General features: G+C 37.3%; 1 protein-coding gene across 2 annotated transcripts in view; it reads left to right on the top strand.

Annotated features, from left to right (window-relative positions):
* TNKS (tankyrase) overlaps positions 1-26832 on the top strand; it is a 236336-nt gene that overhangs the window by 28374 nt on the left and 181130 nt on the right. For both annotated transcript variants that reach the window (XM_051963916.1, XM_051963917.1), the window contains exon 2: positions 4548-4772. In XM_051963916.1, the coding sequence (XP_051819876.1) occupies positions 4548-4772 (225 nt within the window). The remainder of the gene's footprint in view (positions 1-4547; positions 4773-26832) is intronic.

Raw genomic sequence — 26832 nt, 5'->3', positions numbered from 1 at the left:
TTACTCCATGGACATCTTTGTAGCCATTTGGAGCCTCTTATTCCTCCCTACCGCCATTCTTTCTTCACCCTTCTTTCCTCTCTCAGCTAAGTCACATTGACTCCTTCCATAGATTTTCTTCCAGCTTTTTACAATCATATGGAGGACCTGAAATGGAATATTTTTCTTCAAATTGATGCTAATGTGGTTGAATAATGGAGAGATGGGCACTGTACATTCGGGTAAATAGAGTTGTGATAAGGTGGGAAGAGTTCTAGTGTCTCAGGACTTGGATTCAGATCTCAGATAAATCTTCCCTCTATGATTTTGGGCAAGTCACTTAATCTCCCTTTCCTCATTGATAAAAGAAAGGATTAGTTAGTTCTTTAACCTAAAATAAGGGCCTTTCCTCTTGAAGGTAGTGGCACTTACATGAACTTGAGCCTTTAGGGAAACCTAGGCTGTCAGAGAGGTAAAAATTAGGAAGAAAAGCATGTTGGGCTTCAGGAACAGTTTTTACAGAGGTGGGAGAGAGGGGATATTATGTACAAGGACTGATATGCACAGAATCTCAGTTGAGGACCTTGTAGTATCTCCCTTAATGCCATAGACTTCCCTCTGAGATATATCCAGTTTATCTTGTCTATATCTTATTTGTACAAAGTTGTTTGCATATTTTCTCTCCCATTAGAATTAGTCTCCTTGAGAGGAAGGAATGTTTTTTTTTTTTTTCTTTTCTTTTTAAATTTCCAGGGCTTAGCACATGCTGTTGTTGAGTAGTTTCAGTTGTGTCCAATTCTTTGTGACCTCATTTGAGATTTTCTTGCCAAAGACACTGAAGTGGTTTGTCATTTTCTTTCTCAGCTCCTTTTTACAGATGAGAAAACTGAGGCAAACAGGGTTAAGTGATTTGCCTGTGGTCACACAGTAAATGTCTAAGGCCTGGCATATAGTAGATGCTTAATAAATGTTTGTTGACTTAATTTATGACTAGTTTGTCTGGTAAGGCAAGCTGGAGGTAGATTCTGAAGGGCTTTAAATACCAAATAAGGAAGCAACAGAGTAGTGTTGAAGTGTCTGAGACAAAGGAGTGACTTGTTAAAGCACTTGTCAAAATTAGAACAGCTGTGGGAAGGGAGGATTGGAGAAGACAGAGACTGTAACTAGAGGAAGCCATTGCAGTAGTCCAAAGGACAGCTGAGAAGGAACTCAGTTGTATGAGTCAAGAGAAAGGGATGCATGTTGAGAAAGTTGGGGAGGTGACTGTAAAAGATAAGTTGATGGGGGCATACAGTCTTCTACCCAACTTCTGTCGTCATACTAAGGGACTTTAACACATTGATATTCCCTCAAACATCTTAATCTTCCAGTTTTTCAACTTCTTATTTCCCATGACCTACTCATTCCTCCAGAGCTATACAAAGTAATAGCCATACCCATGAGTTAATTATATTATGAATTCTGAAGTGCTTTTATCTGATAAATCTGTTATCCCACTCCTCCTGCCGTACAGCCTTTTTTACTATACTTACTCCATTCTTTGTTCAAACCTCCAATCCTTTTAACCCTCAGTTCTTTTCTAAACTATCATCCCTGCTCTGGTTATATATTCTCCCCTTTTCCCATCTTGATCCTTTAGCAAAAGAAAGAACTCTTGTCTGTCTCTCTGTCTCCCCCTTCCTCAGTCTCCTCTGTCCATCCTCTCTATTCCCTTCCTTTCTCTACCCTTTTCTCTTCCTCACCTCCTCTTCCCTCTCCTCCCTGGTTAGATTTTAATTCAGGTCACTAATGATTGAGTTGTCTCCAGTTTTGTCCTGGGCACTTTTTCTCTTCTTCCTCTATACTTTTATACTTGTTGATCTTATTAGCTCCTATTAATTGATGACTCTCAGATCTATTTGTCTAAGAGCCCTAACTTTTCTCTCCTCACCTCCAGTCTCATATCTCCAACTGCATATTGAACCATCTCAAACTGGATGTCCTGTAGACATCTTAAACTCACTATGTCCAAAATTGAATTCTCCCTTTTCTCCCAACTTTATCCTCTCACTGTTAGTGTAGTACACGTCCTAGTTGCCTAAGCTCAACCTAGGTGTCATCCTCAACTCCTCTTTCTTACTCTTTATATACTATTAGTGATTGAGTCCTTTCTTTTTCACTTTTTCACTTTTTTTAAAAAAATATTTCTCTTCTCCATTGACACTATTGCCACCCTATGCAAACCTTAATCTCCTTTTGCTTAGACTGTTGTAATAGTTGCTGCCTGCTTTGAGTTTCTTCTCATTTTCGTCTGTCCACTCAGCTGTCAAAACGATCTTCTTAAATTTGTATCTGACTGACCATGTCACTTTCTGGCATTCTCAGCTCAGGAAATTCCAGTAGTTTCCCTGTCTACCTCCAAGATCACATATAAAATCCCATATTTGGCATCCAAAGACCTTCATTCATGCCTTGGTCCCCATCTGACAGCTCTTCCATCTCTTCCCAGTTACTCTTAGATCCAGGAAGGCTGGCCTCTTCCTTTTCTTTGAACAGGATATTCCACTTCCTGACTTGGAGCATTTTCTCTGGTTTTTCCCCATGCTTGACTTATCTCAGCTTCCTGGCTTCCTCTAAATCCAAACTAAAATCCCGTCTTCTACAAGAGGCTTTCCCAATCACCTTTACTTCTATTGCCTATTCTCTGTAGGTGATTTCCATTTTCTCCTACATATGGCTTGTTTGTAAGTGGTTGTTTGCATGTTGTTTCTACTATTAGAACTCCTTAAGGGTAGGGAACTCTCTTTCGTCTTTCGCCTTTTGTTTTTGTCTAGGTATTGTACTATTTCCCAGTGACTTCAGTTTGACAGTACTTGTACATTTTGAAGCCAGGCTGGCTTTTAGTGAAAACCATTTTCTCATTTTGATATTTGTGAAGTCCTAAGCATTCACAAATATGCTTTAGAATTTGAGCACTAGTTGAAATGTGCTCCAGGAGACAAAACCAAGAGTGGTGGATGGAAATTGGAAAGAAGCAAATGAAAGTTTGAGGCTTTAAAAAAAAAAAAAAAGCTTCCTCATCATTAGAGCTGTCCAGAAGTGGAATGGACTGACTGTCTTAAAAGGTGGAGAATTCTTCCCCTCTGAAAGGTCTTCATAAACAGACTGGATATCTGCCTTTTGGGGGTATATTATAGTGGAGGAATTCCTTTGTGTATAAGTTGGCCTAATGACTACTGGGGTCCCTTTCAGCTTTCAGATTCTGCAATTTCTGGTGTGGCTTGTGTCATCCAGTACTTTTATTGGAAGTCTCTCCAAGATATTGCTGGCCTTTCTATCTCTTAATATACCATGGGAAGCAGTGGAACAAATGGGTTAACAATTATTGATTCTCTTCTGTTATTAGCTCATCTTTTTCTTTTCTTTGCATCAGTTTTCCTGTGAGATTCCTAAAAAAGACCTGCCTTAAAAAAACAACACCCTCTCCCCCCATTAATATACTTTTGAAACTAATGTTTGGCATTGAGTCATGAAATCTACTGTCTGAAGAATTGAAGTCAAGGACAATGTGGTTATCAAAAAACTTGGTGCCAAATGTGTTTTTAGTCAGAAGTTAATTTTTTTTTGGCTGCTTCACAATCTGGTCTAGAAGTTTTCAATATCTGGATTCTCAATGAGTAAAGACAAATTAATTCTGTTTTTTGTTTTTTGTTTTTTCCCCTTAGCTTAATCGTAGCTTAATACAATTGTATTTTGCAAGTTGTCTATTATTTGATTAAGACCAAGTTCATCTCAAGGATGACTAGTTTAAAGTTGTCAGTGTAGTGCTTTATTTCCTTTTTCAGAAACATGACTTAACTACTTTTTAGAAGATTCGATTTGAATGGGAACTCAATCAACAAACATAAATGTCTACTATATGCCACATACTGTTAGATGTTGACTTATAGTTTGTGCCCTCAAGGTACTTAATTACATGGGGGAGATATACTGAGTGTTAGCAGCTGTGGTGCTCACTCCTAGTTCTGTTCCTGGGGAGAATGAGAGCATAGTTTGGTTTCAAGTTCTATTTTGCCACTCTGGTTTGACCTTGTTGACATGGAATTTTCAGACCAAATAAATTCTCTTGCTGATAATCTGTACAGACTAAAAACCTTATTGATGAAATAAAAAGATTGTTCCTTAGGGCCTTTTTAAGACATTTGAGACACTGTGTGTGTGTGTGTGTGTGTGTGTGTGTGTGTGTGTGTATAATGCTTTTTAATTTAAAAAAGACTATATAATATTGAGTGGACCATTTAATTATTTTTTATGGTTCAGATATCTTTCAGATATTAAGTAAAGTTAATATATAGAATTTTCATTGTATTGTGCAATAATATATCACATTAGATGATATCTCTTGGTACAGTATAGCATTGCAATGGAAAAATCAATTTTAATTTTTTTCCATCATGTTTTACTTATGTGAGAAGAATCAATCAGTCATATTTATTTATTTATATATTTTTAAAATTTCCTAAATCTTTTCTTTTTTGAAACAACAAAATCTAGATCACCACTTAAGATTCTTTTTTCTTTGTTTCTAGGTTTTGGAAGGAAGGATGTGGTAGAACACTTACTACAGATGGGCGCCAATGTCCATGCCCGAGATGATGGTGGACTGATTCCTCTCCACAATGCCTGCTCCTTTGGCCATGCTGAAGTTGTGAGCTTGTTGCTGTGCCAAGGGGCAGATCCAAATGCCCGCGACAATTGGAACTACACGCCCCTGCATGAAGCATCTATTAAGGGAAAGATAGACGTGTGCATTGGTGAGTGTGAGCAAGGGCATGCCTTAGGTCTTGCAGGCTGGACATTGTCTTACAAACATTTACTGCCACTCACAACTTATATAGAAAACTGAAATTTTCTCCTGTTCCTAATGTGGAAACCATTTCTCTTTAGAGAACATAGAGGAGAAATTGATTGCTTCTTCCTCTTTGGTTTAAGAAAACATCCTTTTCAGTTAAAAGTCAAATGGGAAGCTGGGAATTTGAAGTTAAAATCAGTATTAACTTTCTAAATACAAGCCAGATTATATCTGGCATGCAACTAAATTCAAATGGATTATAATTATCAGTCCTGTTAAATTTATACTCCTCTCTTCATCCTTGGCAGCCATGAAACCCAGATGTAATTAGACATATTGTTGAATTAGATGGTGTATTTTGGATACTTTTTCATGATGACTGACACGGTAGCTTAAAACGGAAATTCAGTTTTGTTTATTTATAAACATGTATGCTAACACTGAAATTGGTATCCATTTTATTAGTTTTTGGAGCATCTTGAATAAATAGTTCCACTGGAATTGTTGCCAAAGTTAGCTTTATGTTTTCAATATGGTTACTAATTCCAAGCTAGCTACCAGTCCACTTATTAAGCCCTTAACTCTGTATCAGAGCCTATTAACTCTGGAGATACAAATACAGGCCAAGAAGATAGTTGCACTCCAATGGGAAAAATTCTACTTAAAGAAGAACTTATAGGGAGAGAGGAAATAGATTGGAGTGTTGAACCTGCCTTGAGTCATGGTGAGGAGACAGCTGGGAAGTGACCTAGAGCTTGGGGCCTCAGCAGACTTGTGCCATGGCCTAGAGAAAAAGCCATTCCAAACAAAATTGTTCTTTTCAGTCATATTATATGTATCTAGATGATATTATATGGTGTTCAATCAGTGTGTCTTGTTTTAATTCTTTTAATATATTTACATTTTGAATTCTTATTTAGAATCCTTTATTTTAAAAATCTTAAATATAAGCTTCTAGAAGGTAGGGATGGTTTCTTTTAATAACTGCACTGCTTTTTTCACCATGCCTTCAGTAACTTCCTCACTGGCTTCTTTGTCATTCCTGCTTACTTTACTGTCGATATCAAGTTTTACTTTTCTTGGACCAACAGTATTGCTGGACACAGTCATGAAACTGTTGATTGCATTTACTCCGAAGCTGACCTGAAATTGCTTCTGTTGCTTGTGGGGCCTATGGCTTTATCTTCAGTTGGGCATTTGCCAAGTTTAGAATATTCATCTTTTATTGGTCCCCATTTCTTGTTATAATGACCACTCCAAACCTCTCCTGTTTCAGGCACTTAACCTCACCTCTATGGCCACCTCAGTTTTAGTGAGAAATCTCACCAAGAAGAGAAGATTGAGATCCGTCAACACAAGCTGCCCTAACTTCTCCTCTTTTTCATTTCAGAATTAATCTTTTGTCTTTATCTCCCTTTTCTTCTGTGGCTAAGAGTAAAACATCCCCCTTCATTTGCAATGTTATTTCCTCTCCACATGTGCTCTTAAACCTGCCTCTTTTTTGCTTCTTCACAAACGGTATCTCATTTGATCCTTATCTCTCTTTGAAGTGTAGGTAGTTTAGACGTTATATCCCCATTTTTCTGACTTGGGTACTTAGTAATATTATAAAATGAATAGCAAACAGTTTCATTTAAGTGGAACCCATCAGTAACTGACCAGAAATGCTTGTTCTGGGGTCTAATCATATCAGTTGGCAACGGGTCTGTCCTCCTGTGCTTTTAGACCAAGGGTTTGAGTTCTTTGAGGGCAGTAGATGATTGAGCAGGACGAAAGAGAGACTTTCTTGAACCTCAGTTACTCCTTATAATCATTAGTTTATGATGCCAAGAGCAGAGGGGCTCCCTGGCCTGGGTAAGCCTTCTTGTCTGTGAAGCTGTTATTAAAAAAAGAGGGTGAATCCTCTGAACTGCTTTTGGGGATAAAGAAACAAAAGTGGGCACAGGTTTACCCACCAGTCATTTGGGAAGTTTCAGGAGACAGGCCTTGAGAAGTTGTGGCCTTTCAGGAGGAGGCTGATAGCCTTGCAGAATTGCTTATTGGTTTTTCACTTTGCAATTTTACAGGTGAAATACTTACTCAGGTTCTAGAGGGAAGAATACAGAGTAAACTACCTGTATAGAGTTCTTAACAAGGGAGGAAAAAAAAACATCACTTAATATACTGTTGTGAAGTGGATATATCTTTATTTTTATTTTTTGTTTTTTATTTATTTACTTTTTAAATTAAAGCTTTTTATTTACAAAACATATGCATGAGTAATTTTTCAGCAGTGACCCTTTCAAAATCTTCTGTTCCAAATTTTCCCCTCCTTCCCCTCACCTCTTCTAGATGGTAGGTAGTCCAGTACATTAAATATGTTAAATCAAATATATGTGTACATATTTATACAGTTATTTTGCTGCACAAGAAAAATCAGATCAAGCAGGAAGAAAAAATAAAAAAAACAAACAAAATGCAAGTAAACAAAAACAGAGAGTGAGAATCCTATGTTGTGTTCCACACTCTGTTCCCCCGGTTCTTTCTCTAGGTGTAGGTGGCTCTCTTCATCATCGAACAATTGGAACTGGTTTGAATCATCTCATTGTTGAAGAGAGCCACGTCTATCAGAATTGATCATCTTATAGTCTTATTGTTGCTGTGTACAATGATCTGGTTCTGTTCATTTCACTCGGCATCAGTTCATCTAAGTCTCTCCAGGCCTCTCTGAAATCCTCCTGCTGGTCATTTCTTACAGAACAATAATATTCCATAACATTCATATACCATAATTGATGGGCATGAAATCGACATATCTCACAGCTTGCAATGTTAATTTATTTACATGCCTAAGTTAGCCAGTTAACATTTTTATGCAACACTTATATGCCGGGCACATTAAATGCAGGGAGTGAGAGCATTGTGGAAGGAAGTGCTCAGAGAATCATGAGTCAGGCAGTTTATTATATACAGGCATATGGGAGGATGCGGATGGGGTGGGCTACCTTACTCTTGAGTCTGATGGCTTAGTGTGCCTAAAAGGTGGACTGTATATACCCATGGGGAGAACCCAGATCTCCTGGCTTGCTGCCTTGTAACTGTGATTGTTGTTGCTGGGCAGATTCACAGGAAATAAGTAGGAGGTTGACCTAGTGAGTTGTCAGTTAGCCAGCCATTGGTCTGGACCATGATTGAAACCAAGTATACTGTGATTAAGAAAGGTTCCAAGTCTTGCATACCTGGATGGGAGGAAGTTGGCTATCCTAGTAATAGTTGGCAGTTAGATCCTAACTATAGGCCAATTCTCACACTGGACATAGAAGGAAAGGCAGAAAATGATTCCTCTGGGAGTGACAGTGTAATGGAGGAGACAACATAGAAACAATTGTTTACAGAATCATTTGCGGGTATTCTCAGAGTAAACACTAGGAATAAGAATTGGGAAAGACTTGCAGAAGGTAAAACTTCAGCTGAGTCTTGAAGAAAACCAGGAAGTGGAGATAAGGAGGGAGAAAATGCAGGCATGCAGGAAGACCAGCAAAAGTACCTAGAGTTGGAAGCTATGTGAGGAGCATCTAGGAGATCAGTAGTGTCTTCGGATCCGATAATATATGGTATATAAAGTGATACATGGTATATAAAGAGAACTGGAAATGTCTGGTGAAGGGATGTTAGAAGTACTTTTTTCTTGTCCCCACCCTCTTTACCTCCTTGCAGTCTCTCAAATATACTTTTCAGAATCCTGATGGGCCTTTAAAATTCTCCAGCATTTCTGGAAAGCTTCTTACTAGTGTGTGTTCTCTCTTCTCATAGGACTGTTTTGAATTGTTTCCCTATTGTGTCCCTCTGGAAAAGGTTTGAAGACAAGACAACTATTGAATGTCTCATCTTTAGACAAGCATGGTACTTTGTATGGATTAGGGACTTAATGCATTTTAAGCTTCTTCATCTTTTTTTTTTTTTTAAAGATCATCTAAAATTCATCCTTAAAGGTTTCTCTTTTAAGCCATTTCTTTTTTTTTTTTTTTTTTTTAAATTTTATTTTATTTAATAGTAACTTTGTATTGACAGAATCCATGCCAGGATAATTTTTACATGACATTATCCCTTGCAATCACTTATGTTTCGTTTTTTCCCCTCCCTCCCTCCTCCCCCCCCCCCCAAGATGGCAAGCAGTCCTATATATGTTAAATATGTTGCAGTATATCCTAGATACAATACATATTTGCAGAACCGAACAGTTCTCCGCTGCACAGGGAGAATTGGATTCAGAAGGTAAAAATAACTCGGGAAGAAAATCAAAAATGCAAATAGTTCACATTCATTTTCCAGTATTCCTTCTTTGGGTGTAGCTGTTTCTGTTCGTCATTTCTCCAATGAAACTCAGTTAAGTCTCTTTGTCAGAGAAATCCACTTCCATCAGAATACATCCTCATACAATATCGTTGTCGAAGTGTATAATGATCTCCTGGTTCTGCTCATCTCACTTAGCATCAGTCCATGTAGGTCTCTCCAAGCCTCTCTGTATTCATCCTGCTGGTCATTCCTTACAGAGCAATAATATTCCATAACATTCATATACCACAATTTACCCAGCCATTCTCCAATTGATGGGCATCCATTCATTTTCCAGTTTCTAGCCACTACAAACAGGGCTGCTACAAACATTTTGGCACATACAGGTCCCCTTCCCTTTTTTAGTATCTCTTTGGGGTATAAGCCCAATAGAAACACTGCTGGATCAAAGGGTATGCACAGTTTGGTAACTTTTTGGGCATAATTCCAGATCGCTCTCCAGAATGGCTGGATTCGTTCACAACTCCACCAACAATGCATCAGTGTCCCCGTTTTCCCGCATCCCCTCCAACATTCATCATTATTTTTTCCTGTCATCTTAGCCAATCTGACAGGTGTGTAGTGGTATCTCAGAGTTGTCTTAATTTGCATTTCTCTGATCAATAGTGATTTGGAACACTCTTTAATGTGAGTGGTAATAGTTTCAATTTCATCATCTGAAAATTGTCTGTTCATATCCTTTGACCATTTATCAATTGGAGAATGGTCTTAAGCCATTTCTTGGAGGAAAAATTATCATGTTTAAATTTTAAAGAAATAATTTATCCAACAACTAAGGTTTGGGGTAACATCTGAGGTCAGTCTTTAAAAGGCTGGCACTGGGAATTGCTTTTGAACTGGATATATGAATACATTTGCATTTTGATAGAGATACAAAATCCTGCTTTAAACTTAGTTAGATTAATGAATTTGTTACTTAAAGAATTTTGTGTGTCTTCTCTTCATTATGTTTTGGAGGAGAGAGAGAAAAGATAGCTCATCCCAGCATCTGTAGTATGCTTCTCTTTTCTTTGCTGTTTTTGAAGTCTGGTATAATCTTTGTATAACCCATTTGAAATTTGTTAGTTATGCAAATAGCTTTTCACATAAAACAGCTTCTGTCTGACACATTCACACTTTTTTTGGGGTATCATTTTAAATTGTTAATCTGATAGAAATAGAATTGACTTTCTCTTCATTAGTGCTTGGTCCTGGTGTGCTCGTTCAGTATCCCCTTATTCAGAAGCTTAGAATTGGAAGAGAACTCAGCTGCCATCTAAGTGCCCACATATGTAAAAGCTAGGCTGTCCAGGCTCTGCAAACTGCCCTATCCTAAAGGAGACTCTCAGGAGGGGCTTTCTCCTTTGCTCCAGACCTCTCTCTTTCTATATACTCTTCCTCCATCACTCTTGGATTTGCCTCGTGGGCTGACTGAACTGGCTTAATTCGTTACTTTTGCACATGACAACTTCTCGGGTACTTGGAGACAGTTGTCATAGTCCCTTCAGTCTTCTTTTTCTCTAGGCTTAACCAGCATCTGCTCTGTTTAGTCTGCTGTCCCTCTGACACTACACACTCAGCAGGTTTGTCATCTTCATGGAATTCTTTCCGAGATGATGAGAACAGTATTAGACAATTGCTGCTGGCATGGTCTTTTTGGTGACCCAAACTTGGGGATAAAGGGCCGTTCCTGGAAACATTTCCTTTCAGCGTGGCCTAGGTGGTGGCAAGAGCCTTTCAGACCTGGTGCAAATCACCCTGTGAGCACCCACATTCACTCCAGGGCATTCTGGATGACTATAAAATGAGGCAGAATTAAGGGAGCTTTTAAACACTACCTAAGATCTAAATCCTCAAAAATGAAATCAGCTTTTTAAAGACTTTAAAACATTCATGTCAACATCTTAATTTTTCTTTCTTTTTTTGTTTTTTTGTTTTTGGAGTTGTGATATCATTGATGTAGGAAACTCCCTATGAAGAAAATTCTATCTCTGCCAGGTCGCTCTCTTAGGATCTGAGTTGCCAAGAATAAGGGGGAAGGGAAAACAATTGGTCCTGAGTGAGGTGGCCTTTAATGTCAGAGATGGGATTGACTTCAGCCCTTCCTGACTCAGTGTCCCTCTTCTCTTCCACTTTGCCCTTGGGACCTCATATGGGTTCTCTTCTTGTGTGATTGAATAAAATTATTTAAATAAATAAGTCAACGTGATTTCTCTACATCCATTTAAAAGGATGTGTGCATATGTACATAGGCATGTACATTTAGAATTGTACCTTGTAATGTATTTCCATTTGAACTTGTCATTTACTCTCTGGATTTGAAATGTTAGCAGCTATTCTGGTCACGTTGGTGACTGGGCATTTGTCCTGAGTCATTCATTGCAAGAACCACATGAAAATTCCTTAAATATTTTTCTCAAAAACACTAATAATTGACATAGAATTGAACAAAACTGATTTCGGCTCCTGAAGATGTGGCTTACCTTTCACTGGAATCCACATTGAATTGTTGCTAGAGAAGTTCATAGTAATTGTCCAGAATCTTGCCCAGGAAAATTGATAGTGCTGCTGATTGACAAAGTTGTCATCTTTTAAGGCCATTTACCTTTGGACTCCCTTCCTGATGATAGTGGTAGGACAGCTTCCAAGAGGTATTCTATGAGGCCACAAGAAATGAAATTCTTTTATCTCTGGGTACATTTCATTCGTATTTAGTACATTTGCACATAAAGGTACACCAGGAAATTGGCATCTGAGGATGTAGAAAAGCATAGTCTTGGGAGAAGTGAAAGTCACTTTTTCTTTTGCTTATGTCCCAGAGACAGTCTCATTATACCTATGGGAATGTCTTTGGCTGATTTCCCAGTTCAACATGGACACTGCTTGGAGCAGGGGTAAGGGAGAGCAGTAACTTTTAAGGGTCTTGATAATGAATGATGTTTCTAAACTTGTATGAAAGAGGCGGAACCTGTTGGCTCCAGTTCCTTGACCTGTGTAGGAACCTTCAGAAGGGAAACACAAAAGGCCACAGCAAAGAAGAGCAGTGTCTCTATTCTAAGAGAATGTAATAGTTACAGATATTTTCCACGAAGGTCAGGGATGATGTGGTTCCCTGTATTCTTTGGGCTACTGCTATCCTCCTGTATAAGAAGACAATTTTTTTTTTCATCCACAAGATGCTATATATATTATAAGGAGACAGGAACAAGAGAATTCCCAACTATGGCTGCTTGTTATTTGTGTTACCTAGGGCAAGTCATTGGAATTCTCAGGGACTTTCTTTATTTCTAAAATGAGGCCACTAGAATCAATGACCTCTGAAGGCCCTTCCAGCTGAAACCTAAGATTCTCAGAACTCTGATCTGCATTAGGAATGCCTGTTTTCAATCAAGTAAAGAAGACCATGTGCAATTAGGTGACTCAGTAGATATTGTACCTGGAATCAGAAAGACCCAAGTTCAAATCTTCAGACACTTCTTAGTTGTGTGATTATGGGCAAGTCACTTAGTCTTGTTTGCCTCAGTTTCTTTGTCTGTAAAATGAGCTGGAGAATGAAATGACAAATGACAAGCCACTTTAGTATCTTTGCCAAGAAAACCCCAGATGAGGTCAGAAAGAGTTGCACACAACTGAAACTGAACAACAGTAACAAAAGAAGAACATCACCAGTGAAACTAGTGCTTTCTTAAACCCTTATACCTTTGCTTGGCATTCAAACAAGCCTGTTTCCAGTCCATCTTTCTAGGTTTGTTTTACTGAATACCCTTCTTGCACACTATAGTCCAGCACCCTTCTTACTATTTCTCACACATATTATGATAGACAATCTTTAATGGGTCTTTAATTGTAATTAAATCCTCAGTCTTTAGCACATGGTTTGGCACATTTTAGTTTTCTTTCAGTCCGTCTGACCTGAATGCTTAATATAAGCATTTTTATTCATTCCATTTCCTTCCTTGTCTCTTTGCCTTGCCAATAGGCTGTCCCTCAGATCTCTCATTTTTGCTTGACTTCTTCAGACCCCAGGTCAAGCATCACTTTCAATATGGAAAGCTTTCCTGATTACTTTAACTATTAACTATTTTATGAGCTTATTACCTTATTATATAATTTGTCTGGCCTGGTAACTTGAAATCATCAAAACCATTTAGATGCTCTCTTAATATTTCCCGGTTTATCTTGAGTTTCAAGAACTCTATTCACCACCTTTGTTCTGCCCTTTTTCAATCCAAAAGTCAATCTCTTTGGCAGAAATAACACATGCAAACTAATATTTGAGTTTTGCTTTCTGTCCAACATATATGTTGTGATGACCTCACTAAACCTTTCGGCAATCTTTCATCTTTTTTTTTCCTGTGGGATAAAAACAAAAACTTTTTTTAGCCTTACATTCCTTATCAGCCCTGCCTTATTATACTGAGTTTTTATTTCTGGATGGTTTTCTTTAAAAACAATACTCTACATTTTATTTTCACTTTCCATAAACTACTCTTAACTTTATCCATCTTATGTATACATTTCTTTTAAGAATTTAGGCTTGTTACTGAGTTCCATTTTCATTTTTAGTGATCCTTAGAAAATTCTTCCTTTTTCTCTCCATTGGAATTGTTTCTTTTTGTTTTCAGAATTCATTTTTGCAGTCATTTTCTCCCATTTAGACCAACTTTCTAAGTAGGATTTCAGTCCTTTTAAATTCTTTTTTATTTTTCCCCTCCTATTCCCTTGGAATCTACTCTGCACACATGTCTAAATCTTTTTCTCTGTCACAGATTCAAAAAATATAGTGGTCACTCTTTCCTAGAGTTCCCATCAATCCATTCAATCAACCAATTGATGACAATTAGGTCTGTGAAATATTTTATCCTTTTAAAAGAGGAAATGATTTAGTCCCTCTGCCAAGAAACTGAGTTTTGCTCTGCTTTGAGCCTAACAAAAGAAGGCCAGATTTTTGGAAGCCTTCTTTCCTGCCATATTATGTGCCTCTGCCAAGCTGATTTATTTCCCAACTCTACCTGTTTTCTTCTATTGGATATGGTCTTAGTTGAATCCTGAGGTTCTGAGCTATGGCCAAATTTTTTTTTTTTAATTCAGGAGTATTGTGGTGCTTGAAAAGTGATGTTTGTAACAGATGGTATTGAAAGTTAGATAATCCTTTGAGAAAAAGAATAAGGACTGTTGTATGACTGTAGAGGACCTGTTGAGATGAACTAGCAGAGATTTGTGGAAGACCCAGTCAGCTTGGTTGTATGGCTTCCTCAGTTCAGATGTTATGAGGAAAATATAGAAAAGACTGAACTGGTGATCAGATAGATGATATGAATGGGAATGGAAGATAGTGTACATTTGAACTGGTTAATTATAGGGTCAAAATTTTAAAGACTAGAAAGTGAAACCAGAGCAGAGATTTGGAAATGAAGGGTAGAAGTCCAGTGATTGAAGTTTGTGTTGTGGTGCAGCCTAGGTTTTGGACCAGTCTGCCACATGGGAGGTATTTCTGAATTCCATAGATTTTGGAGCTTTGGAGCACTTGTTCTTAATGATCATCAAATGTAGATCCTCCATCACTCTGTGTCCCTCCTTACTCCCTATGTGTTGGACAGATGTGGAAGAACAGCTCCTGGCATGAGAGGTAAGGTAGATTAACTGGGAACCCCTGGTATTGGAGGAAATTGCCCATCTAGACAGTCATAAATTGTTCCATGAATGAGCTAGATGACAGGTATCCCCTTGGTCATTCCTTTGCAGATAGTAGTTGCATACTCAGCCAAGTCTTTTGAATTTAATAACATAGATTTTAATTCCAGTCTCTTCTCATTTCCCATTCCTGCCAAAACATCTCTTTCCTCTTTACCTTAGCCTTTCTCCTATAAACACTGAATAGGGATCTTTTAAAGAGTTCTCACTTCAGTATTTTAGCTAAGTGCTAAGATTCTGTTGGCCAAATGCCCAAAGTGAAGTCTTATAAATGAGTGACCTCATCACAAGTTCTAGGAACCATTCCTCGCTGGAACATTTTCTGCTTACTCTTGAGCAGATCTGGCTTAGGTTGTTTAGTTCTTGTTCAAGAAGGAAGTGTCAGGTAATTTGGGGAACCTCCATAATGACTCATCTTGATAATGGAAATAAATATAAATACGTTGAACTTTAGCATCTTAGTTCATTGAAGTAAGTAGACCTAATTGATGACCTGGAAAATATTTTCTCTATATATTATTCAAACAATGTTTTTATCAAGTGCCAAATATTATCTTTAACCTCAATATAGAGATTTATATATGTGAAAAGAACATGAATGCATTTTTTTATTATAGCTTTTTATTTACAAGATATATGCATGGGTAATTTTTCAGCACTGACCCTTGCAAAACTTTATGTTCCAACTTTTCCCCTTCTTCCCCCCACCCTCTCCCCTAGATGGCAGATAGACCAATACATATTAAATATGTTAAAAGTATATGTTAAACACAATATATATATACATATCCATACATTTATTTTGCTGCATAAGAAAAATCAGACTTAAAAATAAGGTAAAAATAACCTGAGAAGGTAATCAAAAATGCAAGCAGACAAAAACAGGAGGAGTGGAAATGCTATGTAGTGGTTCACACTCATTTCCCAGAGTTCTTTCGCTGGGTGTAACTGGTTCTCTTCATTATTGAACAAATGGAACTGATTTGGTTCATCTCATTGTTGAAGGTGGCCACATCCATCATCAGAATTGATCATCATATAGTATTGTTGTTGAAGTATATAATGATCCTGATCCTGCTCATTTCACTCGGCATCAATTCATGTATGTCTCTCCAGGCCTTTCTGAAATCATCCTGCTGGTCATTTCCTACAGAACAAGAATAATGAATGCATTTTTATTTGATTTGCACTACAGCTGTTGTTGGTTTTTAGTTGAATCTGACTCATGGTGACCACCAAATAGAGGTTTTCTTAGCAAAGACACTGGAGTGGTTGGCCATTTTCTTCTCCAGCCCAGGTAACTGATGAAGAAACAGGCCAACAGGGTTAAGTCACTTTCCCAGAGTCACACAGCTAGGATGTATCTGAGAGTGAATTTGAACTTGGAAGATGAGTTTTCTTGACTCCAGGCCTGGCACTCCATCCGCTATGCCACCTCACTGCATGTGTGTGTACACACACACACACACACATTTATACCTATCTAGAGAAAGAAGCTTTCAAAAAAGTGACCAGTATTTTCTGTTTCTAATTTGTTTTTGATTCTTAGAGATCTGACCCTTTTTCTTTTAAGATTTCTTGAAATAGAATGTATAGACTCTTATGTTCATATGATTTAATGATTTTTACATTTTTTTCTTCTAGGAAAATTTCTAGGTTTTCCAGGTCATTTGTGTTTGTGTTTCTCTGTCTCTCTCTCTCTCTCTCTCTTTTTTTTTTTTTTTTTTTTTTTACGTTTTAACTTTGTTTAACTATTGTAGTCTTATAGGAGACATTGCCATCTTTTTTGTTCCTTTCTAATTTTCAGGAAATTTTTCTTCTACAGTTTTTTCTTCTTCATTTTTTTCTCAAATATTCATTCCATATATAAAAACACTTTTTAATTCTTTCTTGCTTCATCTTTTCCAAGAATTCTAGCTTGAGAATCTACACTGTTTTTCCCAAGATTTTGCTTGTAGATATTTTGGAATCATTCTCTTCTGTATTTGTGTCTTCCAGGGACTTGGTGTGAGGGCTGGGAAGGTCTTCTGAAGGGAAGGTCTAGCTAGTCCTACTGATGCTGCTTTGGGATTTTGATTGTTATGCTATTGCAAGTTCTCAGGGACAGTCTGGGAACCTTCAAGCTTTTGGTGTTCCCATAAGAGTCTGATCCAGGGCAAAGTCTTATTATTGCCCTTTGGTCTGAATAAAAGTAGATACTGCTGGACTCTGTCCCTGTCAGCCAACTGGAAAACTCCAGTGGTTCAGTGACAAAACTGTGGGCTTCCTTTTCTTCTGGGATTCCCATCTAGGATTTGAACTATACTGATGCAGCTGCTGCTACTGCTGGTGGTGTGTTCTGAACTTCTTTTTCCACACACTAGCCCAGGTCTCCCTGCTGGGAATGCTACTCCCCTGCACAGGTCCTCCCTTGATGTGGGATCTGGAATTGGTTCGTGATAAAGCTTTTAGTTTATACCTGTTCTCGTTGCCATGTCCTGTGGGTCTGGAGATGCCCAGGTATAAGCCTGGGACCTCTTCTTTCCCTGGTATCCAGCCTTTCTGTGTGTACAACCCCTATCTCCAGGATCTGCAAACCTCTCTGTCTCCCTGTACTAAGCTGGGCTGTCTAGAAAGACAAACTTTCTAGATGTTCCCATAAGGATTAAGTTTGGTACATTTTCAGTTAAGAGTTTGTGATGAAAGATTCCTCCACAGCTTCCCCTCACTTTACCATCTTGGCTCTGCCTTTTATCTATGCATTTTTACTGAAACTATTCACAACTCCTTTGATTTTATTGACAGTAAATTATTTCTATGTAGCCTGGCTCAGTTCTTTTCTCAGTTAAATTCAAAGCAAGAAATAAACAGGCTGAACGTGATGTATGGATATCTCTATAAAAAGCTGCCCAAATAATAAAACAGATGTTTTACAGGAAACAGAATTAAGGCTAACTAATTTGTGTTCTGGTACAATTTATATACTTTTATGATCCTAAAACTGTGTAATATACTTAATAAAGATTTCTTCATGAAAACAACAAATCTTTCATTTTTATTTTTTAAGTGCATATGCTAGGTTAGTTCTCAAATTTATTTCCTTATTGAATAGGAATGAAGATCATCATCTCATGAGGTATAGCACTGATACCTTGTAAGAATAGGGGCCAGCATTGATAGAGGAAGAATCAATTAATAGATACTTCTTAAGTATTTCCTGCCAAACCTTTGGGGCACAAAGACAAAATCAAACAAAAAGTGATTTTACTTTTTTTTTTAATTAAAAAAATGTTTTTTAGGATGATATTGGTAGCTGAGATGAGTGAGGAAAGGTAGTGTGCATTTATACTTGATAATAATCTTAAAGGAAACTATGGGTCTTAAAAAGCAGAATAGGGAAGAGCCAGAAGATAGGAGTTGCAGAATCCAGTAAAAGGGACAGTATGGCTAGAATGCCTATTAAGATTGAAGAGGTAAGTGTGACTCAGGTTGCCAAACTTTGCCAAAAACCATATTTTTTATTTCAAGGAGTTATTAGAGAGCCCCTGGAATTTATTGAATTAGCTGATTGTTGTAGTCAAACTTGTTCTGTGTTAATGATGAAATCATACCTCTTCCTTAAGTAGCACACACAGTGGCACAGTGGGTAGAGTGCTGGGCCTGGATTCAGGAAGACCAAAGTTCAAATGTGGCCTCAGATCCTGACTAGCTCTGTGACTCTGGACAAGTCACTTCACTCTCTTTGCCTCACTTCCTCATGCACGAAAGGAAATGGCAAACCTCTCCAGTATCTTTGCCAAGCAAAATCCGAATGGGGTCATAAAGAGCTGGACTCAACTCAGCAAAAGCAACAATGTCTTTCTCTTGAATTGTAATTTTACAACTAATTACCTATTGGAATTTCAAATGAGTTATCTTAGAATTGATTTCTTAAATTCATTTTGTCTGAAACAGAACTCATCTTTCCTACCTTACCATCTCATTTTTCAAACGTTTCCTCTTTTCTTGGAGGTGTCATTGTCCTTCCAATCTCCCAAGCTTATCTCTCAGCATTATCCTTAACTTCAGAATTATCTTGGATTTTACTCTTCCTCAGCTTGTATAAGAAATCACTTGCTAGATCTTGGTGTCTTCACCATCATTCACACAACTATCATTTTAGTTCAGGTCCTCGTCATCTTGCATCACCTAGATTATTTCATCAGTCTTCTCATTGGTTTATTTGCTTTAAATTGCTCCCCATTTCCCACCATCTACAGTGGCTTTTAATACATTGTGAATAATCTGACCCCTTTCCAGCCTCACTAGATGTTACTCTTCACTTCACATTCTAAGATGTAGTTTAATTGGCTTTCTACAATGCAATACACATTTATTAAGTACCTGCTGTATGCCTTTGCCCTGAGCCCTGTCTTGGTCTTCTATACTAAATCTTTTCTGCTAGTAGCCACTTAAAACTACTTTGCACAGATTTCTGTTTATTCATGTCATGATCATATATGAAAGGAGCAAGCAAGCATTTATTTAAGTCCTTACTATGTCCCAGGCACTTTACTAAGCAGTTTCCAAATATCTCATTTGATCCTTAAAACAACCCTGGAAGGAAGGCGTGGTTATCCTCCCAATCATACTCTCTCCACCTTCCTTTCCCCCTTCCCCTCTTCCCTGCCCCCTTTCCTCTTCTTTCCTCTCCTCCGCTCTCCTCCCCTCCCCTCTCCTCCGCTCTCCTCCCCTCCCCTCTCCTCCCCACCCCCCATGTTGATAAAACTGACACAGATAAGTTAAATGACTTGTCTAAAGTCAAACAGCTAGTAAGTATCTGAAATGAGATTTGAACTTGAGTCTTTTTAACTTCAGGTATGTGATCTCTGTGCCTTTTAATCTCTTTCCACATATATATGTGTGTGCACGTGCATTGTGCATGTGCACATGTATGTGTAATCTATTATTTCCGCCATGTAAACTCCATGGAAGTAAAGATTTTTTCGTTTACTTAGTCCCTAGAACCCAGCTTAGTGATTGCTCAATAACCTCTTGGGTTTTTTTTTTTTTTTTTTTTTTTGGTATGTTAAGACAATTTTATACAAATCTTGGTTGAGCAAATAATTTGAAAGTAACAAATCTGTTTAATTGCTAAGTTTATGAGAAGGCTCAAAAGGGAAGACCAACTGGTTTAACTGGAGGCGTCCAAAGGAGTTGGATGCAAGGGAAACAAAGGAAAGATATTAGGGTTGCCCACTAACTTCTTATATTATGATAGAACCTTTTCCCCTACCATCTTCATACTAGGGTGCTCACCAACCTCCCACCCCCAGATTGAGACAAAGCCTACTATCTTTAAAGGGAAATTGGGAAAGGAGATGGAAATGATATAAGTAGGTATGCCATCAATGTGTCATGGCAGATTATAGTCCTCCCTGTTCTAGCCTGGACTTGATTCCCCAAATCCAATAGTCTTCCATTAGTCCCCTAGTGGGTTGAGTCAATATTGGTACAAAATGAGATATGTATATATTATTAAACAGTAAGCACAGGAGATTTACTTAGTCCCCATAGGAAAAGAATATTCAGTAGGGAAAAGCATTAAGAATATTTCAAGTTGATTTAACTGAGTGACTGTATTTTGCCTTGCCTAAATTGACTGTATTTTTTTTTTGTTTGTTTGTTTTTTAGTGTATATGTGTATTATTTTATTTTTTTTCTTTTTTTGGGTGGTGGTGGTGGGAGAACAATTGAGATCAAATTAATGACTTGCCTAGGGTCACAGCTAGTAAGTGTGCCCGAGATCACATTTGAACTGAGATCTTCCTGACTTCAGGGCCTGTGCTCTATCCTTTATGCCATCTAGCTTCTCCTGACGATAGTTGTTGTTTTAATTAAAAAAAAAAAAAAAATTTAAACTAGCCAAGCATCAGAGATGGATCTCTAAACTGCTTTGTGTATTAGAGACAACCAAGATGCACTGGCAGTTGCCTGAGCCTTTAATCTCCAGAACCAATCAAGGTTCAAGGTAAGTCTCAATTCCCTTTAAGAGGAAATATTATGACTTCCAGGGACGGAGCCAAGATGGCAGAGAAGGCACACATGACTCTCTAAGCTCCTCTCATTCCTCATAACCAACTATTTAATTCAGCCTCAAAAATAGCTCTTCACTGCTTAAATTCATGAAGATTAGAAGCACTACAATTTATCAGCCAAGTCAATCTGGAAGATCGCCAGAAAAAGTTTGTCCTGAGGGGCCAGGAACAGACTAGCACAGGCAGTGAGAAACTAGCTTCCTGAGCAGACCAGGGGTGGGCGTGATCTCTGTAGCTAGAGAAGTTATAGAGACAACTCTGCTATAGGCTAACTGCTCTGCCTTGACTACAAAGCAGTAAACTGGCAGAGAAATTAAAGCCTAAAACAGAGGGTACTCTAAAAAACGCCAGAACCTAGCGAGATCTGGCTATAACCACTCAAACCTGGAAGTGACTCAGGGAGACTGTAACAGCCCTGCAGCCACATCCTGCAGTTAGGGGCTTTTGTGGGGGCAGTTACTAATCTGCACAGCATGGGGGCACAGCCTGGACAGCCTCTAATCAGCACAGTGGGGGACTCGGCCTGGGGCAATAGCACTTCCCCAGCAGACTGTGATTCCTGGGACAGATACTTCTGGTCCCTGCAAATCCACTCACTGCTCAACTGCTAATATCCACAGCCCCATGGCAGGCTTTGGCTTGGGGGGTGGTGAAACTCTCACTGCTCAGCATCTAGCCCCAGGGCAGTTGTTATCTCACACGGAGGGGGTTCTTTGCAGGCACTTTCCCAGCTCAGCCCTGCAGGCCTGAGTTACTCCGGAGTGGGGAACTCTTTCCCAGAGCACTCCAGTACCTCGCTGTTTTTTGTAGCTGGTTGGCAGGACAGCTACCCGTCCATACACCTTTCACTGCTCCGCAGAGGAAGCTGGTAACCACCTGGCTCTGAAGGCAGACCTTACAGGCTTTAACAAAATGAGTAAAGAAATAAAAAGAACGATTCATAGTTTCTATACAGAAAGAGAACAGCTTTTCAACCCTGAAGAGACTAATAGCAGACAGTCTCCAGACAATTGTTGGTCTCCAATACAAAAGGCTCTCCTAGAAGAGACTATTAAAAACCTTAAAAGAGAACTAGAAGAAAAATGGGGAAAGGAAAGAGAAGTTATGCAAGAGAGCAACAGCTTCCTAAAATATGAATTAGAAAAAGTAAAAAACTCCAAGAAGTGCAGGGAAACAAAATTTGTGAATTGGAAAAAGAAAATAACTCACTAAAAAAAAAAAAAAAAAATTAGTGAAATGGAAAAAAATTCCATAGAGCAAAACAACTCAATTGGACATATACAAAAAGAAGTAAAAAAAGCTAATGAAGAATAACTCACTAAAAATCAGAACTGAACAAATAGAAATGACTGATTCATTGAGACATCAAGAATCAGTCAAGCAAAACCAAAAAAATGAAAGATTGGAAAAAAATGTCAAATATTTACTTGGAAAAACAACAGACCTAGAAAATAGATCTAGGAGAGAGAACCTGAGGATCATCGGACTACCAGAAAATTATGATGAAAAAAAGAGCCTAGATACTATTTTACAGGAAATCATCAAAGAGAACTGCACAGAAGTAATAGAACTTGAAGGAAAAAATAGGCGTTGAAAGAATTCATCGAACACCTTCTGAAAAAGACCCTAAAATAAAAACTCCGAGGAATATTGTAGCCAAACTTCAGAATTTTCAGACTAAAGAAAAAATTTTACAAGCAGCCAGGAAAAACAGTTCAAATACCGCGATGCCACAATAAGGGTCACGTAAGATCTGACTGCCTCAACATTAAAGGATGGAAGGTCCTGGAATCAGATATTCCGAAAGGCAAAAGAGCTTAGAATGCAGCCAAGAATAAACTATCCAGCTAAGCTGAGTATTTTTTTCCATGGAAGAAGATGGACATTTAATGAAATAGAGGAATTCTATTTGTTTCTAAGGAAGAAACCAGATTTAAACAAAAAATTTGATCTCCAACAACAGAACTCAAGAGAAGTAGAAAAAGGTAAAAGGAACTCTTGAGAATTGTATTTCTATTGTGGATATACACAAAAACCACATGTATAATTTGATTTTACCGATATAACATAAAAAAGGGAAGTAGAAACGGAAAGGGGATAGTGTCAGAAAAAGGGAAAAGGGGAGATAAAAAGAGGGAAACTACATGTGACGACGAGGCAAAGGAAACCTATCATATCTGAGGGAACTTAAGAGAGGGGGAGGAACATTGTGTGAATCCTACTCTCATCAGAGTTGGCTCAAAGAGGCAATAATTGACATATAGGTTTTACAGAGATTCTTCTCTCACTTCATTAAAAAGTGGGAGAGGAAAAGGGAAAAGGAAAAAGATAATAAGGGAAGAGTACAAGAAAGGGGAAGGGATTCAAAGGGAGGAGGAAGGGATACTAAAAAGGGAGAGGTGTGTGACGCAAGTGGGACCAGTAAGTTTAATATTAGGGAAGAAGGGAAGGAGGGCAAGAAAAAGAAATGTATGCTGGGGATATTAGGATGGCAGAAATACAGAATTAGTAATTTTAACCATAAATGTGAATGGGATGAACTCTCCCATAAAGAGGAGGCGGATAGCAGACTGGATCAAAAGTCAGAACCCTACAATATGTTGTTTATAGGAAACACATTTAAAACAGGGAGATACATACAGAGTAAAGGTAAAAGGCTGGAGCAGAATCTATTATGCTTCAGATGAAGTCAAAAAAGCAAGGGTAGCCATCCTTAGATCAAGCAAAAGCAAAAATTGATCTAATTAAAAGAGATAAGGAAGGAAACTATATCTTCCTAAAGGATACTATAGACTATGAAGCAATATCAGCATTAAACATATATGCACCAAGTAGTATAACATCTAACTTCCAAGAGGAGAAGTTAAAAGAGTTGCGAGAAGAAATAGACAGCAATACTATAATAGTGGGAGATCTCAGTCTTGCATTCTCAGATTTAGATAAACCAAATCACAAAACAAATAAGAAAGAAATTAAAGAGGTAAATAGAATATTAGAAAAATTAGGTATGATAGATCTCTGGAGAAAACTGAATGGTGACAGAAAGGAATATACTTTCTTCTTAGCAGTTCATGGAACCTACACAAAAATTGACCATATATTAGGACATAAAGACCTCAAAATTAAATGCAGGAAGGCAGAAATAGTAAATGCTTTCTTTTCAGATCACAATGCAATAAAAATTGCATTCAACAAAAAGTTAGGTGTAAATAGACCAAAAAGTAATTGGAAACTAAATAATCTCATCTTAAAGAATGATTGGGTGAAACAGCGAATTATAGACACAATAATTTCACTCAAGATAATGACAGTGGTGAGACATCATACCAAAATTTATGGATGCAGCCAAAGTGGTAATAAGGGGAAATTTTATTTCCTTAGAGGCTTACTTGAATAAAATAGAGAAAGAGAAGATCAATCAATTGGGCCTGCGTCTTAAAAAGCTAGAAAAAGACCAAATTAAAAACCTCCAATCAATTACTAAACTTGAAATTCTAAAATTAAAAGGAGAAATTAATAATATAGAAAGTTAAAAAGCTATTTAGCTAATAAATAAAACTAAGAGTTGGTTATGAAAAAAACAATAAAATAGATAAACCTTTGGTAAATCTGATTAGAAAAAGGAGAGAGGGAAATCAAATTAGTAGTCTTAAAAATGAAAAGAGAGAACTTTCTACCAATGAAGAGGAAACTAAAAAAATAATAAGGGGTTACTTTGCCCAACTTATGCCAATAAATTTGATAACATAAGTGAAATGGATGACTACCTCCAAAATTATAGGCTTCCCATATTATCAGAAGAGGAAGTAAATTGCTTAAATAGTCCCATTTCAGAAAAAGAAATAGAACAAGCTATTAATCAACTCCCTAAAAAAAAAATCCCCAGGACCAGATGGATTTACATGTGAATTCTACCAAACATTCAAAGAACAATTAGACCCAATGCTTTATAAACTATTTGAAAAAATAGGGAATGAAGGAGTCCTACCAAATTCCTTTTATGACACAGACATGGTACTGATACCTAAACTAGGTAGGTTGAAAACAGAGAAAGAAAATTATAGACCAATCTCCCTAATGAATATTGATGCTAAAATCTTAAATAAGATATTAGCAAAAAGACTACAGAAAATAATCCCCAGGATAATACACCACGATCAAGTAGGATTTATACTAGGAATGCAGGGCTGATTCAATATAAGGAAAACTATCAGTATAATTGGCCATATTAATAATCAAATTAACAAAAACCATATGATCATCTCAATGATTGCAGAAAAAGCATTTGATAAAATCCAACATCCATTCCTATTAAAAACTCTTGAGAATATAGGAATAAATGGACTTTTCCTTAAAATAATCAATAGCATCTATTTAAAACCAGCAGTAAGCAATCATATGTAACGGGGACAAACTGCAACCATTCCCAATAAGATCAGGAATGAAACAAGGTTGCCCACTGTCACTGTTACGATTTAATATTATATTAAAAATGCTAGCTTTGGCAATAAGAGTTGAGAAAGAGATTAAAGGAATAAGAATAGGCAATGAGGAAACCAAATTATAACTCTTTGCTGATGATATGATGGTATACTTACCAGAAACTCTACTAAAAAGTTATTAGAAACAATCCACACCTTTAGCAAAGTTGCAGGATACAAAATAAACCCACATAAGTCATTAGCATTCTTATATATCACTAACAAAACCCAACAGTTAGAGTTACAAAGAGAAATTCCATTTAAAGTAACTACTGATTGTATAAAATATTTAGGAATCTATCTGCCAAGGGAAAATCAGAAACTTTATGAGCAAAACTACAAAACACTTTCCACATAAATTAAGTCTGATCTAACCAACTGGAAAAATATTAAATGCTTTTGGATTGGGTGAGCAAATATAATAAAGATGACCATACTACCTAAACTAATCTATTTATTTAGCGCTATACCAATCAGACTCCCAAAAAACTATTTTGATGACCTAGAAAAAGTAACAACAAATTTCATATGGAAAAACAAAAGGTCAAGAATTTCAAGGGAATTAATGAAAAAATAAATCAAATGAAAGTGGCCTAGCTGTATCAGATCTAAAATTATATTATAAAGCAGCAGTTACTAAAACCATCTGGTATTGGCTAAGAAATAGACTAGTTGATCAATGGAATAGGTTAGGTTCAAAGGACAAAACAGCCAATAACTTTAATAATATAGTGTTTGACAAACCCAAAAACCCCAGTTTTGGGGATAAGAACGCATTATTTGACAAAAATTGCTGGGAAAATTGGAAATTAGTATGGCAGAAACTAGGCATTGACCCACACTTAACATCGAACACCAAGATAAGGTCAAAATGGGTTCATGACCTAGGCATAAAGAATGAGATTATAAATAAATTGGAAGAGCATAGGATAGTTTACCTCTCAGACCTGTGGAAGAGAGAGGAATTTATGACCAAAGAAGAACTAGAGATCACTATTGACCACAAAATAGAAATTTTTGATTATATCAAATTGAAAAGTTTTTGTACAAACAAAACAAATGCAGACAAGATTAGAAGGGAAACAATAAACTGGGAAAACATTTTTACAGTCAAAAGTTCTGATAAAGGCCTCATTTCCAAAATATATAGAGAATTGACTCTAATTTATAAGAAATCAAGCCATTCTCCTATTGATAAATGGTCAAAGGATATGAACAGACAATTCTCAGATGAAGAAATTAAAACTATTTGTAGCCATATGAAAATATGCTCCAAATCATTATTAATCAGAGAAATGCAAATTAAGACAACTCTAAGATACCACTACGCTCCTGTCAGATTGGCTAGAATGACAGGGAAAGATAATGGGGAATGTTGGAGGGGATGTGGGAAAACTGGGACACTGATACATTATTGGTGGAATTGTGAACACATCCAGCTATTTTGGAGAGCAGTTTGGAACTATGCTCAAAAAGT

The sequence above is a fragment of the Antechinus flavipes genome, chromosome 6, assembly GCF_016432865.1.
Source record: "Antechinus flavipes isolate AdamAnt ecotype Samford, QLD, Australia chromosome 6, AdamAnt_v2, whole genome shotgun sequence".
In the NCBI taxonomy this organism is placed as follows: Eukaryota; Metazoa; Chordata; class Mammalia; order Dasyuromorphia; family Dasyuridae; genus Antechinus; species Antechinus flavipes.
This window is presented reverse-complemented; position numbering and strand designations above follow the sequence as displayed.